Source organism: Pectinophora gossypiella, chromosome 26 (genome assembly GCF_024362695.1).
Source record: "Pectinophora gossypiella chromosome 26, ilPecGoss1.1, whole genome shotgun sequence".
In the NCBI taxonomy this organism is placed as follows: domain Eukaryota; kingdom Metazoa; phylum Arthropoda; class Insecta; order Lepidoptera; family Gelechiidae; genus Pectinophora; species Pectinophora gossypiella.
Window position 1 is genome coordinate 2,344,197 of NC_065429.1, and position 18,604 is coordinate 2,362,800.

The 18,604-nt window shown below is 40.2% G+C and overlaps 2 protein-coding genes and 1 non-coding gene across 4 annotated transcripts in view; 2 read left to right on the plus strand and 1 right to left on the minus strand.

Moving 5' to 3' along the window:
* LOC126378338 (uncharacterized) overlaps window positions 1–8,646 on the minus strand; it is a 50,332-nt gene extending 41,686 nt beyond the window's left edge. Inside the window, exon 1 of the mRNA XM_050026593.1 lies at window positions 8,329–8,646. The gene's annotated coding sequence lies outside the window, so the exon portion shown is untranslated. The remainder of the gene's footprint in view (window positions 1–8,328) is intronic.
* On the plus strand, window positions 616–18,054 carry LOC126378481 (cyclin-dependent kinase 6). 2 transcript variants are annotated; one of them, XM_050026881.1, is made up of 7 exons: window positions 616–820; window positions 10,930–11,098; window positions 12,267–12,408; window positions 13,979–14,146; window positions 14,459–14,619; window positions 15,551–15,686; window positions 16,836–18,054. In XM_050026881.1, the coding sequence occupies exons 2-7, from the start codon at window positions 10,989–10,991 to the stop codon at window positions 16,920–16,922; spliced, it is 804 nt and encodes a 267-aa protein (XP_049882838.1). In that variant the 5' UTR covers window positions 616–820; window positions 10,930–10,988; the 3' UTR covers window positions 16,923–18,054. The 2 variants fall into 2 exon arrangements, with proteins under 2 accessions (XP_049882838.1, XP_049882837.1); XM_050026880.1 differs by lacking the exon at window positions 616–820 and adding an exon at window positions 9,643–10,034.
* Trnap-cgg (transfer RNA proline (anticodon CGG)) lies at window positions 9,057–9,128 on the plus strand. Its single transcript has one exon. It is a non-coding gene; the product is annotated as a tRNA-Pro (tRNA).
* Window positions 18,055–18,604: the final 550 nt, after the last annotated feature.

An 18,604-nucleotide genomic window follows, 5' to 3' on the forward strand; every position in this document is an offset into this window, starting at 1 on the left:
TTTTTATCGTTAAGAATATTATATGCTTCTTGCATGTATTTATACACTGCTAAGGTGGTGGATCTATTTTTACGAAAACCGTTCTGGCATTCGTCAAATATTTCGTATTTTTCGCAGAAGGCATATATGCGGTCACACAACGCTTTCTCAAAAATTTTGGAGGCTGTCGGCAATAGGGAAATAGGTCTGTAATTAGTTGGGTCAGTTTTTGAATTCTTTTTGTGAATGGGTTTAATTATGGCTATTTTCAGAAGATCAGGAAAGACGCCTTCTTCAAAGGATTGATTAATTAACATACAAAAGGGAAGTGTTATTTCTTCCGCTATCTGTTTGAATAGAGCTGGTGGCAGTTCATCTATTCCGTAACTATATTTATTTTTTAGATTTTTTATTATTTTGAATACTTCAGTAGTAGTTACAGGGCTGAGAAACATAGTATTAGTGGTGGGGCGCAGCACGGGCCTGCCGGCCGCTCCCGCGCCTGCGGTTCCAGTGGCTGCGCCTCCCCCGCTCATCCCCGATGTATTCTGTTCCTCTCCCACAGACGCAAAAAAGTTATTAAAAGTATTAGCTATATGTTTTGGATTTGAACTTAAAGTGTTATTTAATAATGCCGCGCTGCTATAGGTCTCTAGTCATCGGCAGCGCTGCTGGAACCCGTACAGTCACAAGTGCTGCAGGAATCATCTACGATAGATGCTGTGGCCAATTATGATGATTACAAGTCTACACGTTCACAAGCTAATTACAAGTTACTCAAGCACGTGAAACCCAGGCAGAACACATCTTCCAGTCATTAGTATTATTCTATATTTATTAAGTATATTTTATTTTTCATCGGAAAACCAACAGTAAATAAATAATAGATTATGTTATAACTATACAATAAGCCAATTATAGCTTTTCGCAAATAACAACTTAAAGAATCTCTGATCAAATAAGTACATATTATTATAACCTCCTGAGTCCTCGCGTACTTGGCAAAGAACAAAATGGCGTTCATAGGTGAGTCCTGACTATCGCGAAACAAAACTTGTCAAATTTACCGGGCGTTCTTTGTGAAGAACAAAGTCGTTTTTTTTCGTATTGTACTTATCTTTGTAGATAAATTTGAGAAGAGTGCAGTTATTATGGTAGTGTATAATATATTTGTTTTTGTCACACATTTCGTCTGAGCTAGAAACAGGCAGCCATATTTTTTTTGTTAAAAGTAGCCATAGTTTTATTAAAGTTCAGGACTCAGTGATGATAAAAGATTTGTTCTGCCTATAGAACACCCGGTATTAGCAACAACTTTCTTTCTCGGACCTTGGGGCTCAGGAGGATAAGTAAATGCTAATCTAGAAATAGAAGCCAGTCAATTTAAGAGCCACGCTCTTGTCGGTGTAGCATTTTCCATTCCAGTCTATCAAAGGCCAATTCCTTGACTTCCCTATAAGACACGACATTAACCTTTTCTTTAACCTGTTCCATGTAAGTAAGCTCTTCTTGGTCTTCCCCTTCCAGAAGCCAGTATAAGATGATTGAAACCAATCTTTATTTTTGTCTGATTTACGAATTTGAATTAAGAAATACATAACAAAGAGTACGGCGTGACCACGTTTATTGATGACAAATACCTGGTTGAAACGAAGCTGCGCAAGAAACTCTTCAACGCTGATATGTTTACGCCCTTTAATCGCGTATCAACTCGTGCGCACTACAACTTTCGACGTCGGCGCATGCGCGCTACGGTACTACAATGTGGGCCACCTGCTCACCGTTACACACCGCACATATGGTTACCGTCTTACCGTCATGGCATTGCATGACTTACGATGCTTCTTAACTTAGTTAATACTAGTTTTCGGCGATTGTGGGTTAAAAGTTAGTTATTATTTTAGGGTGAATTAGGGTGAAAAATAGTATCGGAAGCAGAGATAAACAATAATCTCTATTTAAAGTTTAGTTTAAGTGTTAATTGTACATAATTTATTTTATTTTGAGTTTTGTTTATTTGTTTTTGTTTTATTTACTTAATTTTATTTTTGTTTTGTTTGATTATTATTACGTATTTATTTATTTTATTTATTAAAAATAAGTACAGTACTTAATACAATTTATTTTACAGCTACCACGGCTATTAAATATGTTATTTTTTTCATTTTTTTAAATCGTGTCGTTGTTCCCATAGCTTCAGTATTAACTTTTAAAGAAAATAAACATATTTTTTCCCCATTGACATTCTCAATCCATACTTTTGCGCAAACAACATTTAATAGCTTGGCATGCCGAGTTATCGTAAACGAACACCAGTTTATCAGGATTCCATTCTGTGACCCACTGCAGGTAGAATACCCACGTACAATTACTTTAAAACGATAATTTTACTACTCGTTGAATGAACAACACTACCCCGACACTCCACAAAATAAAAATGGCGAAATCAAGTACCGGGGTAACGGCCTCCGTGGTCCAGTAGTTGAGCATTGGGCTTACGATCCTATCGATCGATAGTGGTCCTGGGTTCGAATCCCAGTGGGAACATATCAAAAAATCACTTTGTGATCCCTAGTTTGCTTAAGACATTACAGGCTGACCACCTGATAGTTCGAAAGTAAGACGATGCGTGCTTCGGAAGGCACGTTAAGCCGTTGGTCCCGGTTACTTACTGATGTAAGTACGTAGTCGTTACATGAGCCATGTCAGGGGCCTTTGGCGGCTCAATAGTAACCCTGACACCAGGGTTGATGAGGTTGGTAATCCATCTCACAACTCACACGATAGAAGAAGAGTACCGGGGTTCGAACCGATGCTCCCCTTTTAAGAGGCATGCCGGTGAACCACAGGACCACAGGCCCCGATACCGACCCCGCCGGCGTGGTCGACGATTTCCCTTAGGGTTAACCTTACCCACTAGGGTCGATTCTTCTTCTATCGTGTGGGTTATGAGGTGAATTACCAACCCCATCAACCCTGGTGTCAGGGTTATTATTGAGCCGCCAAAGGCCCCTGACATGGCTCATGTAACGACTACTAACTTACATCAGTAAGTAATGACTGGGACCAACGGCTTATCGTGCCTTCCGAAGCACGGATCATCTTACTTTTTGGACAATCAGGTGATCAGCCTGTAATGTCCTAACCAAACTAGGGATCACAAAGTGATTTTTGTGATATTTCCCCACCGGGATTCGAACCCGGGACCTCCGGATCGTGAGCCCGACGCACTGGACCACGGAGGTCGTTTTAGGTTCGATTAATCCTTTCAATATTCTTCCTCTCAGACGACGCCCTGAGCCTATTAGGTACCCTCAATGGGCACCTTCAGGCCTGTTGTCTTAAACGTTCTACCGGGTGAGAGCCTGCAGCGCTCCCCATTTGTCCGGCTAAGTAGTTAATGCCGTCTGCGGCAAATCTACGATAAGGTTCATGCCATGACAGTAGTCATAAATATAAGTAGTTTTTTTAGTTTCAAACATGTATGAGTGATCGATTTGCGTGCTATGCCCGCATGTTCCACAGAACATTTATTTTACGATTTAAAAGTGAAAACGTTTTTAAAGATAACAGGCAAAGTAAGTTGAAATTACCGCGCGGATGATACGAAGTATCGACTGCGGAACACTCCCGCTATTTCATATAAATGGGTCGCGTACGGTCACGAGCATTAATATGTATACACTTTGGTACCATGTCACACTAACTTTTTTGACAAATTGAACTGTATAAATGTCAAATATGTTAGTGCGACAGAGTCCTAAAGTATAAAGGGTACATTATATTGCTCATGACTGTACTAGGTTCAAGTTTGAGCGGAAGTCGAGAAGGAAATCACTTTCCTATCATTCCCTAAAAAGTAGCATGGAGAATGCTACACCGATAAGAGCGTGGCTCTTAAATTAGTGATGATGATGACTAGGCTCAAGATAAATTATGAAATTCTGATTACTAAATATAGACAGATCTAAAACTAACGAAAAACATTTATGAGTTTTAATAAAAAAAAAAGTAATAAGTCCGACATTTTATCACGTTTTTCTACAATGTCACAGTGTGCTTTTTCATACAACTTCTATACTTAGTAATTACGTGTTTTGACGTTTTAGTAAAAAGTAACTGATTTGACTTGTTGGAGACTAGCCTAATATAAAGATTGTCTGGAAGAGATTTCTAGTTAGCGATAAGGTCGCCTATTATATTTTTGTTATTTTGTAACTATTTATTTATTTATTTTTTGGGCGATAGGCTGATCCCTTATCACCATAAGGTTCATCATATCCAGCTTACGACATCGTATCAACAGTGGCTGCAAGTTGTCTTTGATTACTTGTGGCTCTACCCACCCCATTAGGGATTACAGGCGTGAGTTTATGTATGTATGTAACTATTTATTATGTTATAAACGGCGATACGGCTCGCCACGTTTGTCCGGCCAAGTAGTTAATGCTAACTGTGTCAAATCTACAATAAGTTACGTCAAAAAAAAAGGCTCACTACCTATCAGGTTGGTCTAACAGAAAGCTCGGTGAGGTGTGGGTACTTAGTTCATCTTGCGATGGATGTACCTCTGACCACCCCGATTGGGATATAGTCGTGAGCTTATGTTTGTGTCATTATTTAACGCCTTTACTATTAGCGCGCCAAGATTTGAATGGTCATATTTTATAGTTTTCATATGGCATCAAACGAACTTTTCTTGTCTATGTATAGTTAGTTCATTTCATTCTGACGGCCTTCGTGGTCCAGTGGTTGAGCGTTGGGCTCACGATTCGGAGGTCCAGGGTTAGAATCCCAGTGGGGACATCTTACAAAAATCACTTTGTGATCCCTAGTTTGGTTAGGACATTACAGGCTGATCACCTGATTGTTCGAAAGTAAGACGATCCGTGCTTCGTAAGGCACGTTAAGCCGTTGGTCCCCGTTACTACTTACTGATATAAGTACGTAGTCGTTAGGGGCTTTGATGATGAGGTTGGTAATCTACCTCACAACTCACACAATAGAAGAAGAAGAAGATTTCATTCTGCGTTCATTCATGTCAATTTTATGTGATTTTAACTATTATTTCAACAGCAATAAGGATATAATGTCGGCTGTGGCCACTAAACTCGAATAAAAAATCGGTAAGCGACGCGCCTTAAAGCCGAACATCGAAGGACGGGCTCGGAAAGTAACTATCTTTCTTTCGATTCTCTGTCAAGATCATTTAAGCATCGCCACGGGAGACCTAATGCCATCAGAGAACTGGGTAAGGGCCTCACACCAGTGACCCAAATGGTCAGACCGGTTTGGCGGGCCATAAGGGGCGACCGGCATTCCACTAGCACGGGTCTCGAGGCATGATGCGCCGTTCCCGAGAATATTCCCACTTCAGGAACATTCCTACAGGTAGAGCGGATGAATGATAATAGAATCGCAAAAGCGGTATATAAAGCGAAAGTTGATGGCAGAGGAAGACCGAGAAGGACTTACGATGACCAAATTGGAGATGTCCTTAGAAAAGGTTTAATACCATCTACTCTGAACCGGCGTGCGTGTATGAAGCGATTGATGAATGTGGAGGAAGCAAGAGAAGTGTGTCAGGATCGAAGCAAATGGAATTCTATAGTCTCTGCTTACCCCGGTGGGAAATAGGCGTGAGTTTATATATATATGTAATAGCTAAGTAAAATAACAACCGGGATCGACTGCTTAACGTACCCTCTGAAGCACGGATCATCTTACTTTTGAACAAAGTGACCAGCCTCCGACATTACAGGCTGATCACATGATTGTCCAAAAAGAAAGATGATCCGTGCTTCGGAAGGCACGTTAAGCCCTTGGTCCCGGTTACTACTTACTGATGTAAGTACGTAGTCGTTACATAAGTCATGTCAGGGGCCTATGGCGGTTCAATAATAACCATGACACAAGGGTTAATGGGGTTGGTAATCACCTCACAACCCACACGTATAGAAGAAGAAGAAGGTTGATCGTTGAGGGTCCGCGGAGGTCCGAGTTGCTCTATCGTTGAGTAGATACCTAACCTCTGCACTGCTTGTTCGAGATTTAACAGTGAAAGTCCATGATTTGCACTAAATCTATAAAATTACGTAAACATTGAATGAAAGTGTCTGTCTGTAAACATTGGCTAGAGTAGACATCTTGAAAACTGTATGAAAGTTGTAAAATGAATATAAACTACTTAACGGGGCTATTTACGGCACGACTTCCTTGGTCAAATTGGTGAGCGTTGGGCTCATGATCCGGAGGTCTCGAGTTCAAATCCCGGTGGGGAGATATTCCAAAAATCACTTTGTCTTCCCTAGTTTGATTATTCCATCGCAGGCGGTCACTTTGTTCAAAGGTAAGATGATCCGTGCTTTAGAGAGCACGTTAAGCAGTCGGTCCCGGTTATTATTTTACTTAGCTATTACATATATACATAAACTCACGCCTATTTCCCACCGGGGTAAGCAGAGACTATGGAATTCAATTTGCTCTTCTCTTGCTTCCTCCACATTCATCAATCGTTTCATACACGCACACTGGTTCAGAGTAGATCGTACTAAACCTTTTCTAAGGACATCTCCAAATACTTAAAAGTATTAGCCGTTAGTATTAAGCGTGGGTCCATGCTTCTATGCTGTTCTGGAAGCATATAAAAAACATAGAACACGTTCAGCTGCTTCTCTTCCCGGGCATGTCGTAAAAACCGACAGAGGGATTGTGTCTTCTAACATGATGGACTAATGTTATGGGCGATAGGCTGATCCCTTATCACCATAAGGTTCATCATATCCATCTTTGGACTTCGTATCAACAGTGGCTGCAAGTTGTCTTTGATTACTTGTGGCTCTGCCCACCCCATTAGGGATTACGGGCGTGAGTTTATGTATGTATGTATTAAGCGTGGGTCCATAAACAACCCCCCCCCCCCCCAACGAATGAATAACCCGGACGAATAAAATAGACATCTCGCTCATATGCAACCCGTTTGACGTGAGTGCCGGCAACTTAATTCTCTCGGGTTATTGGTCAATATAACATTCTGGAAGGGCTTTTTAAATTTCTGCCTAAATTTGACGTGTGTTCAATAAATTATATGCCTGTCAATTACCCGTCCCTTTCCTTTTCGGCGGATAAGAAAATGACAGGTATAACTTAAAATAAATTTAAATGGTGCGTACTGGAAGCGGCATTTTATTTTAATAAGTCCCTAAGTACGTATTTAAAAGCCAACTCTAGGGTTCTTAGTTTTAAATAATTATATTATGAAACTTATTAAATTATAATTCATAAACATAATAATACAGTTAGTGTAGAAAGTAAAATAGTGGATGCACAGTTAACAGTGCCTTCGCCACTCACTTCACGTGCCGTGGATACGATTCCAGCTTTTTCAAAATTGATGTCTTTGTTACTTTCATGTCTTCTTCTATAGTATGGGTTGTGAGGTGAAATATCAACCTCATCAACCCTGGTGTCAGGATTATTATTAAGCCGCCAAAGAAAGACTTGGTTTCGGTCTCGTAAAAATATTATAATTACTTAGGTACTTATAAAAAAAAGTGTAATTTGGCTGTATGGGGGCTTTGTACCCTTTGCCTGTCCTACGGGCAAAATAACAAGAAACAAAAAAAAAACTATTGCGAGGTTTTCTTGACAAAATTACACACGATTACAATTCCCGTGAAATGCTTCTTTTTTGACGTGACATATTGTAAGTTTGCAAATGGCATTAACTACTTGGCCGGAAAATGCGCTTCACAGATATGTGACCTAACCTTGATATGCGAATAAGGAATAATAGTATTGAGTTCGCTTACGCTTGGGGTTGGAAGGTCAGACAAGCAGTCGCTTATGTAAAAAATCGGACGTGTCAAATCTTCTGGTTAGGTAAGCGGATCCTGTAATAAGGGAAACCTTATCCGAGAGACCGTTGCGAATTTTCCGACTGTCGTAATGAGTTCATTTTTTTTCTAAACATTGTGTTCCGTCCTGATGAAGAAGCTTTACGTGTTAGGTACTAGGTAGGTACTACCACCCACTCTTACTTTTGGACTTTTAGCATAGAATAAAGAATATTAGTATTGGTTGCCTACCGACTATAATTTGTGGTAAAAAACGTTCAAAATAAGTAGAGACCTACCTACCTTTACCTACTTACCTAACTGTTATCCTTTATAAAAAAATTACAAATAATATCCTTTATTTTTAAACATTTATCACAACGCCATTCTTATTCAAAAGTGAAAGAAACCATCCAAGTACCTAGTTAACAAAAAGCTTTTTGCGTATTTTATGAGTGACTTAGCGCCACAGAGTATCATTTAAAAATTAGAAACAAAACACAGTGTGACTTACCTTCTAAAATCAAAATCTCAAATTGTAACCCAAACAGCTGTTTATCACAAAAAAGTAGGATAAATCTCGTAAAAGAACACTGTTTTCTTATTGTAACTTTCACATTCATACACTGCTTAGCTTACACACGCGTGGTAGTCACTCTTCTATTGAAATCCACAGTTTTTCAAACAAATCACCAAAAAATATCATTCATTAAATTATATCCAAAAGTAAAATCTAATCCAATAAGTTTTTAATCAGGTTTTTTAACGTAAAAACTTCGTATTATTTTTAAAACAGGCGCGCGTTCGATCGAAGCTAAAACCGACTGACGGCTTCAAAATGATTCCAACCGGACCCATGTGTAAGAATGAGACAGTTATAGCGTATTTCACAAGAAAGAAAGTGATGGATATTGGGTGTCATGTAGCGGTAATTTTTTTTCTCCTTTCGCGCGGCAACTTTCTAAAACGCCGCGAGGTGTCTACTGAATTGTTTTGGTGCTAAAATATACCTATTTAATTTCTAAACTAATTGCTTTTACCAGTCATATATTATTATATTCTATTTACAAAGGTAGAGCACTTCTTAAAAGTATTTCGTTTCTACATTTCTTCTCGAAAGTTTAATTAACAAATAAAAATAATTGAAAAAAAATAAACTTTCAGATTTATAAATAAAAAATGAAATAACATCTATGAGCAAGGTTGCAGAAAGTAATCTATAAATTCACCGTTTCATAACACGGCTCGTTGGTCTAGGGGTATGATTCTCGCTTCGGGTGCGAGAGGTCCCGGGTTCAAATCCCGGACGAGCCCTGAGTTAAATCTCTTTTACTCTTTTTCTTCACGTAACTTTTTAGTGCTTCAAGCTTTTTTATGCTTAATTAACATACTTTTATTATAACAAAAGTACAAATACTTAAAAAACACCATCGAAAGAAATCTTGTTCAGAGCTGAATGGTAGTTTGTCTGAATATGTTACTACTGCCATCTGACGAAACTGGCTCGTTTGATTTTATGCAGTTGTTTGTTTTGAAAAAGTACCGCTATTGAACAACAGATGTCATACGTAAAAAGGTTGGAATTGTATTGAATTGCAAACTAATAAATAGTTTGATAACATTGATATGTTTTTTTAGAAGTTTTTTTAATTTCATATAAGATATTTATTGAATGATTCATTATTATTAAAATAATTATTTTTTTATATCAAACTTAGGTTTTAGAATTATTAACTAGATGGCGCTCTTTCCCTGCTAAGCAACCACGTCATAAGGTAAATAATTTCTTTGTATTTGTAAACTCGTACAGACTTCTTCATTTAGTCGCGTGAAACGACAGGTGTTTAGCGCCCTCTCCTCGCGTCCCACCACCCCTCAAACTCCCTCAAAAGTTAACGATAGGCCAAACAACTTTTAGCTATCAAAGTTTGTTTATACGCATTTTTTATTATAAAAATACGTACAATTTCTTAAGACTATGGTGTAAAAACTGAAATTTGTAACGATTAAGCGTGATTGTGTTGTATTTTGCTGTGTAAATATTGGATTGTGAATATTTGTACTGAAAACCTGTGATAAAAAGACGCTTAAAAATGTCCGGTTCTAGTTCTTCATCAAATGTTTCGAGTCAAAATACGCCGAATATGGCATCAATAAACGATGTCAGTGCTTTATTCCAGACAGCTAAGAAGTATGAAGAGCTTAACGTCATTGGCACAGGTATTTAGTCTAGAATGAGGTCTGATTTTCGATCTAGATATAAGAGTAACCTACATAGCCATGTGCCGGCTGACAGCATGATTTTTATTTTTTAATTTTCTGATCTTTTTTAGGGCTTTGGACTTGATATAGTAAGCTTTCGAGGTTTTTAAGGGTGCAATGTATTATTTGTTTTTGTTTTTATTATTTGTAAATATTATGAAAGTGATAAGCAACAGGTAGGTACTTTGTTGACCTTGTCTAACTTCTTTCACATGTACCCATTTTTAGGTACTTAACTATATAATCTGTTAGATTATTGTTGCATTATTTTTATTATTACGTGGTATATTTACTTGTGTACTAGAAGTCTATGTCCACCAATGAAAAGTCTATCTTTGTGCCAATTTTCATCCAAATCGGTTCAGTGATTTAGGCTTAATAGAGTTATTAATTTGACAGAAATTCTTACACATTTATGATATTGTTATGGTAATTTTTGGTATTTTTTTTCTTTTGCATCTTTATTATTATTAGGCCTGAAGACTCCCTACTCCTACTGTATATTTGGTGGAGGTGTGTTCATTGTTAATAGCCTGGACCAATGGCTTAATGTGCCCTCTGAAGCACAGAATCATCTTAGTTTTCCAGATAATCAGGTGATTCAAGTCACAAAGTGATTTTGATAATGTCCCCATTGGGAATTGAACCTGGACCGGCAAATCCTGAGCCCAATGTTTTAACCACTACAACATGGAGGCAACAGCCACTGCAGGTTGGTGGTGGTAACAACCATCACCAACCAGCAGTGGAGCAGAGTGGTGGAATATACTCTATAGAGGGGAGCCCTGTACCCAGCAGTGAGACATATTATATAGGCTGTTTATGTTTTTATATTTATTTTTATGTATTTCAGGAGCCTACGGCACTGTCTACAAAGCCAGAGACCTCCACAATGGTGGTCAGATCGTAGCAATGAAGAAAGTGAAGGTGGCCCTCACAGAGGACGGGATCCCTCTCTCCACTCTGAGGGAGATTGCCCTCCTCAGGCAGCTGGAGGCCTACCGGCATCCTAATATTGTTCGGTGAGATGGTTTAGTATCTAGATGTACTTTTTATATTTCACTCATTTACTAAATTATTTCCCTAACATTTTAAAATATATGTAACTCTTGCTTTTCGCTGAGATTTTACGAATTTAAAATTTATTTATTTACTTTGAAAACTCACGCCTATTTCCCACCTGGGTAAGCAGAGTCTATGGATATCTATTTTCGTCGATCCTGACACGCTTCTCTTGCTTCCTCCACATTAATTATTTGTTTCATACACTCACGCCGATTCAGAGTAAATCATACTCCTGTATAATAAAAAAATCCTGTCAAATTAAGTTGGTGGCACCATTGTTGCTCCTTACGACCATTTTAGCCTTCTTCACATTTCAGTATAGTTTTTTTTTTCTGTAGCCTATTCAATGTCCCACTGCTGGGCAAAGGCCTCCCCCTTCTCTTTCCAACCCTCCCCGTCCCCTGCATCGTTCCGCCAGGTGTGCCGGAAGGCGTCCAGCTCGTCCCTCCACCGTCGTCGTGGTCTACCTCGACGTCGACGACCCTGTGGGGCCCAATCAGTTGTAATTTTGGCCCACTTTTCCGGATGCATACGGCAGACATGTCCCACCCATCCCCACTTCAGTTTAGCGGATTTTTCTCCGACATCTGCCACTTGAGTTTTGGAGCGCAGTGTCGTGTTTCTAACGCGATCGATCAGTTTAACAGCTACTATACTGCGCTCCATAGCTCGTTGGCATTTTATTGTATTTATTTTTTATTTTTATTTATTCGGAATAACAACAGCTAGTTTTACATAAATATTTTAAGTTATAATTTTACAATATACGCCAAAATAGTTATCCACTTTGAAATTTTGTTTTTGTTGAGAGTAGAAACTGCAGAACCAAACTGTCTTAGTAACCCATCCAGCGATCCCATCTCAATCTCTGCATTTCAGTATAGTAACAACAAATAATATTACATTCAGTGGCTGTCCTAGGGTGGTGCAAGCGATGCGCCGCAGTAGGGGCGGGGAGGTCAAAATCAACAAGACTGGTCCCCCCTGGCCAGCAGCCCAGTATCTAGAGCGGAGCAACTGGGTTTTTGTATTTTGAGGAGCTGAGGGGCCCCATTGAGGTCTCGTACCACCTGAATATTTTGCCAAGGCCACCACTGACTAAATTCCACGTCATTTCTCTTCCAGGCTCCTAGACGTCTGCCACGGTGGTCAGTCCGTAGACCGAGATCAGCAGCTGGTGCTATTCCTGGTCTTTGAACATGTGGAGCAGGACCTGGACTCCTATTTGAAGAGAGCTCCCGGACCATTGTCAGAGAACCGGATCAGAGTGAGTGTTTTTTTTTGCCTATTCATCATTGATAGACCCCGGGAACTCCATACAAAAATTTCATTGATGCCATGTCATTTGTTATTTAGAAGATATGAATGCATGGGATTAACTGTCTGAGAACTGATATTAGGCAGCTAAATTACTCAATTGTATAACAATATTTTATGTTTATTTATTATCTTTAAAGAACGTCTTGGGCCCTGTGCCGAGGTTTTTCTTGCAGCTTCTTTTCCCCGGCTATACAGTTTGTGAGAAGCTGCAGTAGTTTTAGGCGGATGAGACGTTCGTTATGTAAAAATTGACGATTCAAAGTGTAACTATGTTACCTATTGAATAAAGATATTTTTGAATTTGAATTTGTCGACTAACGCGTAAGTGCGAGCGAGATAAAATTCGCGCGCTCTCTCCCTTACTCCTTAGCAGCTAACGCCATTTAAGATTAAAGTAGGGCTCAGAAGGGGTGAGTTCGGCGCTCGATACGAATTGGCGCGGGCGGAGTTACCATTCTATGCTTGTTCTATGCATAGTAGTTATTTACTTAAATCAGGCAACAAGGCCGAGGCGTTCGGTACTCTAGGCTAATGAGGCGTCCGGTCGTAGACAATCCTATTGTCGATTTATATGATGATGATGATGATGATGCAGTTTTGAAACTAGTTATTACGAAAATGGAATTTCTGGGGAAAATATTGTATTTTTAAATTGGTCTTATTTATTTAAATTTTTCGGTTCCGATGCACATTAGACAAAATATGCAAATAACAAAAAAAGCTTTGTTTTGTTGTATATTATCTACTGTGTGAATTTCATAGCTGGCTATACATAAAATAAGATGGCCGGAATCGGGGAGCGCTGGTTCCAAACTTGCACCAATGAGTTATTAATTTATCTTAAGTGCAGTTTTCACTAACACTGTTGGCTCGACCATTACAAACGGCGATACGGCTCACCTATCACGTTGGTCTAACAGAATGCTCGGTGAGGCGTGGGTACGTACTTCATCTTGCATTGGATGTGCGTCTGATGTCCGAAACAGTATGATGATTCCGTGCTTCGGGGGGTAAAATCACCTCCAACCCGCAGTGAGCAGCGGAGTATGCTCCATACCCCCTCTGGTTGATCGAAGCCTGTATCCAGCTGTGGGACATATGTGGGAGGGAGCGGAGAAAAACACCCGAACACAGTTCCCACTGTTTATTGTTGCAAAATTTAACGGTTCTACCACAAATGCACTTGGAAATCTTATTTTAGAGTAATTTAGAAAAAACAGTTCCTCGTACCTCGCGCACACACTTCCGCCATTTTTCTTAATCTCCCATCCCCTTCACTCCTTACCTCTCACTCTTCCGCTATATTCAGTTCCTTCCGTCTTCGCTCGTATCTTCCCTCTTTCTCGTACATCTGTTCCTCGCATATCCCGTTTCTCTGTCTTTCAATTCTGTCTCATTCCTTCTCCTTTATCTTACTATCATCTTACTCTCTTACACTTCAAACACCTACACACACTCATATCCCACACGTATATAGGCTGTTTATTTTTTATGACCATACTTGTTCTTCCTTCCAGAGCATGTCATACGACATATTATCCGGCGTGGACTTCCTCCACTCACACCGCATCGTCCACCGTGACCTGAAGCCCCACAACTTGCTGGTGACGAGCGCGGGCCGCGTCAAACTGGCGGACTTCGGGCTGGCCAAGACTTACGACGCCGACATGAAGCTTACCAGCGTGGTATAGTACTCATTTCATACTTTTATTACAAAATATTTTTTATGAAAGAGAGGAGCTCGGTGGCGCAGCGGTAAACGCGCTCGGTCTGCGATTGTTGAAGTTAAGCAACTTTCGCAAAGGCCGGTCATAGGATGGGTGACCACAAAAATAAAGGTTTTCATCTCGAGCTCCTCCGTGCTTCGGAAGGCACGTTAAGCCGTTGGTCCCGGCTGCATTACCAGTCGTTAATAACCATCAATCCGCACTGGGCCCGCGTGATGGTTTAGGGCGACAACCAACATTTCAAGACCGTTCCGTATCTCTTCATTCCAGGTGGTCACCCTCTGGTACCGTCCCCCGGAGGTGCTTTTAGGAGTCTCGTACAACACAGCGGTGGACGTGTGGTCATCGGGCTGTGTGCTGGCTCAGCTGCACACCAGGGCACCCCTACTGCCTGGGACTTCTGACTCGCACCAACTGCATTGCATATTCAGGTAGAACGCTTGCCTCTCGCTTTGACGTCGCCGGTTGAAATCCAGCACAGGCTTAAACCAATGATTTTCGAATTTGTTTTCGAATTCATGTTCGGATCATAAGTGATTATCACGTGCTCAGCTTTGAAGGAAAACGTGAGGAAACCGACATTCCCGAGAAATGCATTTTCGGAGGTTTCGGAGATGATCCGTGCTTCGGAAGGCACATTAAGCCGTTGGTTCTGGTTACTACTTGCTGATGTAAGTGAGTAATCGTTATATGAGCCATGTCAGGGGCCTTTGGCGGCTCAATAATAACCCTGACACCAGGGTTGATGAGGTTGGTAATTCACCTCACAACCCACACGATAGAAGAGAAGAATATAGTGATCTGTGGGAAAATAAAACAAACAACTAAATATATGAATAAGAATAAAATAAATTTATTGCCAGTAACAATTTACATTTGCTATAAGAACTAGGTAATTATGAATATTACGAATACGGGCAAAAGGAAATGGCTCAGCTTGTGCTGTGATGGAGCCATGCTATGGCGCCATCCAGCGCTGGTTTTTAGTCATTTCCTCTTCCTGGGATATTGTGCGGAAGTATTTGTCAATAAAAAATTGAGGAGCTCGGTGGCGCAGCGGTAAACGCGCTCGGTCTTCGATTGTTGAAGTTAAGCAACATTCGCAAAGGCCGGTCATAGGATGGGTGACCACAAAAAGAAAAGTTTTCATCTCGAGCTCCTCCATGCTTCGGAAGGCACGTTAAGCCGTTGGTCCCGGCTGCATTAGCAGTCGTTAATAACCATCAATCCGCACTGGGCCCGCGTGATGGTTTAAGGCCCGATCTCCCTATCCATCCATAGGGAAGGCCCGTGCCCCAGCAGTGGGGACGTTAATGGGCTGATGATGATTTGTCAATATAAATCCAATTCTTTTCTCCGCAGATTGCTGGGCCGCCCAGCTAGACAAGAGTGGCCCCAGAATGTTTCAATACTCGTGGACAGCTTCCCTGAGTACCCGCCCAGAGACCTGGCCGACGTACTGCCCAGAGTCAACCCACACGCGCTCGACCTCATCAAGGTAACATAATGTACTCGCACTCGTTGCTGTAACTTTAAAATGTGACAGTCTCAGGGTTTCCCTGAGTAGGTATCCTCTCAGACACCAAGCCGACGTACTGCCCAGAGTCAACACACACGCGCTCGACCTCATCAAGGTAACATAATGTACTCGCACTCGTTGCTGTAACTTTAAAATGTGACAGTCTCAGGGTTTCCCTGAGTAGGTATCCTCTCAGACACCAAGCCGACGTACTGCCCAGAGTCAACCCGCACACGCTCGACCTCATTAACATAAAATACTGACATGTTCAAATATTATTGTGTCAGTATTGCTAGGCCTTCTCTAAGACCCCAGAGCCTTGGTCGACGTACTGCCCTGAGTCAACTCACACATGCTCGACTTAACCAATCTGTACCTACATATACGACAACGGCGACCTCAGTCTGTTCTCTGCTGCGCTCGAAAGTGACTGGCAAAGCAAAAGAGTGTGAGTGCGTGGTAAAAACTTGCAAAAATAGAAGCTCAAAGCGAAAAGGATGGCACATCATATTTCTAATAATTAAGTTTATAATATGACCATTTTATGAAATTGTCGAACACATCATGAAATGATCAATTTTACGATCTGGCCACGACATATATATCGCTGTGTACGATTGTATAGCTAAACAAGCGCCAAGTTTTCGCCGCATTTTTGTATCAAGCGCTGTATCTACGGTAGTGGTAAATCAATGCCCCAGAGACTTGACCGACGTACTGCCCTGAGTTAACCCATTCATGCAATAAAGAGCTATTTTCTCTCTCTCTTTATTTAAGAGTTGTCGGTCGAGTAATCGCCTTCATTACTCCATAGATAGGGCGTGTAGAACGGTGGCCCCAATCGCCTTCCGTTCCGCAGTACACCGACCAATTTCTCAATCGGTGATGTTCTAGCTAGAACCCTACCAGAATCCATTTCCTCAATCTCCAATCAGTACTGATACCGCTGCTGCCCGGCATCAGGGGTGCGCTTTTGAAGTAGCGGCGCCTACTCGCTACGTCACAAGATCGTCATAGAACCTAAGTAGCATTTTATAGGTTAGCCTGTCCCAGTGAGCTACCCACTACGTTCTGCTAAGAGCTATTTTTTTAATTAATTATTAATAACTTTGTATATTTATGTTTCAGCGCATGTTAGTATTCGATCCCGCCAAGAGACTGACCGCACTAGATTGCCTCGACCACCCGTACTTCACTGAGGAACCGTTGACGTAAGCAATTATACTATAACAATCTCTTTGGTTGTCTTAGAGCTCAATGCAAACAGAGGCGGTATGGCGGTCCGGGGCGGAAATCAGGGGGGTTAAAAAGGCCACATTGAAGCATTTCGTCTATAAAGAAATACTGTAACTTGACATTTGCGTAATGTCAAAAAATGTCCAATAGATGTTTTTAGATGAATTGCTTCAATGTGGACTTTTTAACCCCCCAGGATGTATGTTATTCAGCGCATGTCGAATTTAGCGGTGTAAATCCCGAGCCTTAGAATTAAATTGGAATTACATATACACATACATAAACTCACGCCTATTTCCCATCGGGGTAAGCAGAGACTACGGAATTCTTTGCTTCCGAGAAGTGTGTCAACCCCGGAACGTTTAGCGTATCGCCTCTGTGTGTGAGTTGTAGTTAGTAATACGGTTGCGCCACACAGACCCCAGAAATCGGATCAAGCGAGCCGGGTTTCTTATGAAAGCGAACAAAATCCCGCAACGGCCCGCTTTTCCAAATCTGTGTGCAGCAATCATTATACATGGTAATGATAATAAGATTCTACTGAGCCGAAAGTGATAAAATTTTTAAGGATTCGAATATCGTGATAATAAATTATGATGTTTTCGAGTAAGGGTTATATTGTTTGATTGTTTTTTGTCTGTCTGTATTAGGAAGTAAATTTATTATGTTCATTTCATAAATGGAGCACAGAATTCGCTGCTCCACTGCTGGTTGGTGGAGTAACCAGACCCTAGTCAACATCGAAATGGTTGCTAAATTGGCACGGGTATCGAACCTAGGACCTCTGGGTTGGTGGTGATTAGCCTTACAGGTAAAAAATAATAATATAAATCGGCTCAAGTAGATAATTCCCACCAGCATTTTCGTAATAATTCTAAGTTAGGTACCTACATAAATTGATAAGTACATTTTTTGTATTTCATTTTTATTAAATAATTATTTTGTTAAAATGTTATTATTAATAAGGACATAATCAGAAATAAATTGCAGTATTTCATAAAACAATAAAATAATAAAGTAATTTAGAATGAAAATTTGGATTTGTTGATTATTTTTCAGTTTCAATTTGTTTTATTATAAAATTAATTTCCTTATTGAATTAATTATAATATCACCGATCTGTGTTGTCTTTTAAGTGTTTTATTTAAATCGTAAAATAAAATAAGTAATTATTATTAATAATAAGATTAATAAGGATTCGTCAATTTTTGAAACTTTTACGACAATAATTAATTATTAAGTTTACTTCTAATTATAATAATAATTGTAAATAATAATTTTTAGAACTGATCTTTAATCGTACTTTTTGTAATACAAAAATTGTTCAAAATGTTCCTGTACGAATCGTAGCCAAATAAATTTATTTTTTATACCAATTTTATTAGTGTTATTTTTGCTCCTTTTGTGCCGGATGAGAGCTCTCAGCGCTCCCCATTTGCCCGGCCAAGTAGATACTGCCATATGCGGCAAATGTACAAAAAGTCACGTGCATAAAAACATTGTCTATGGTCGATGATTTCTTCATTCAGCGCTATCGCTATGGGCCCGTTAGGGTCGATTAATTCTTTCAAATATAAACCTCTCAGACGACGCCCTAAGCCGACGCTCGCGCCCAGCTGGACACCCTCAAACCTGTTTTTTTTTTTTTTTTTTTTTTTGTA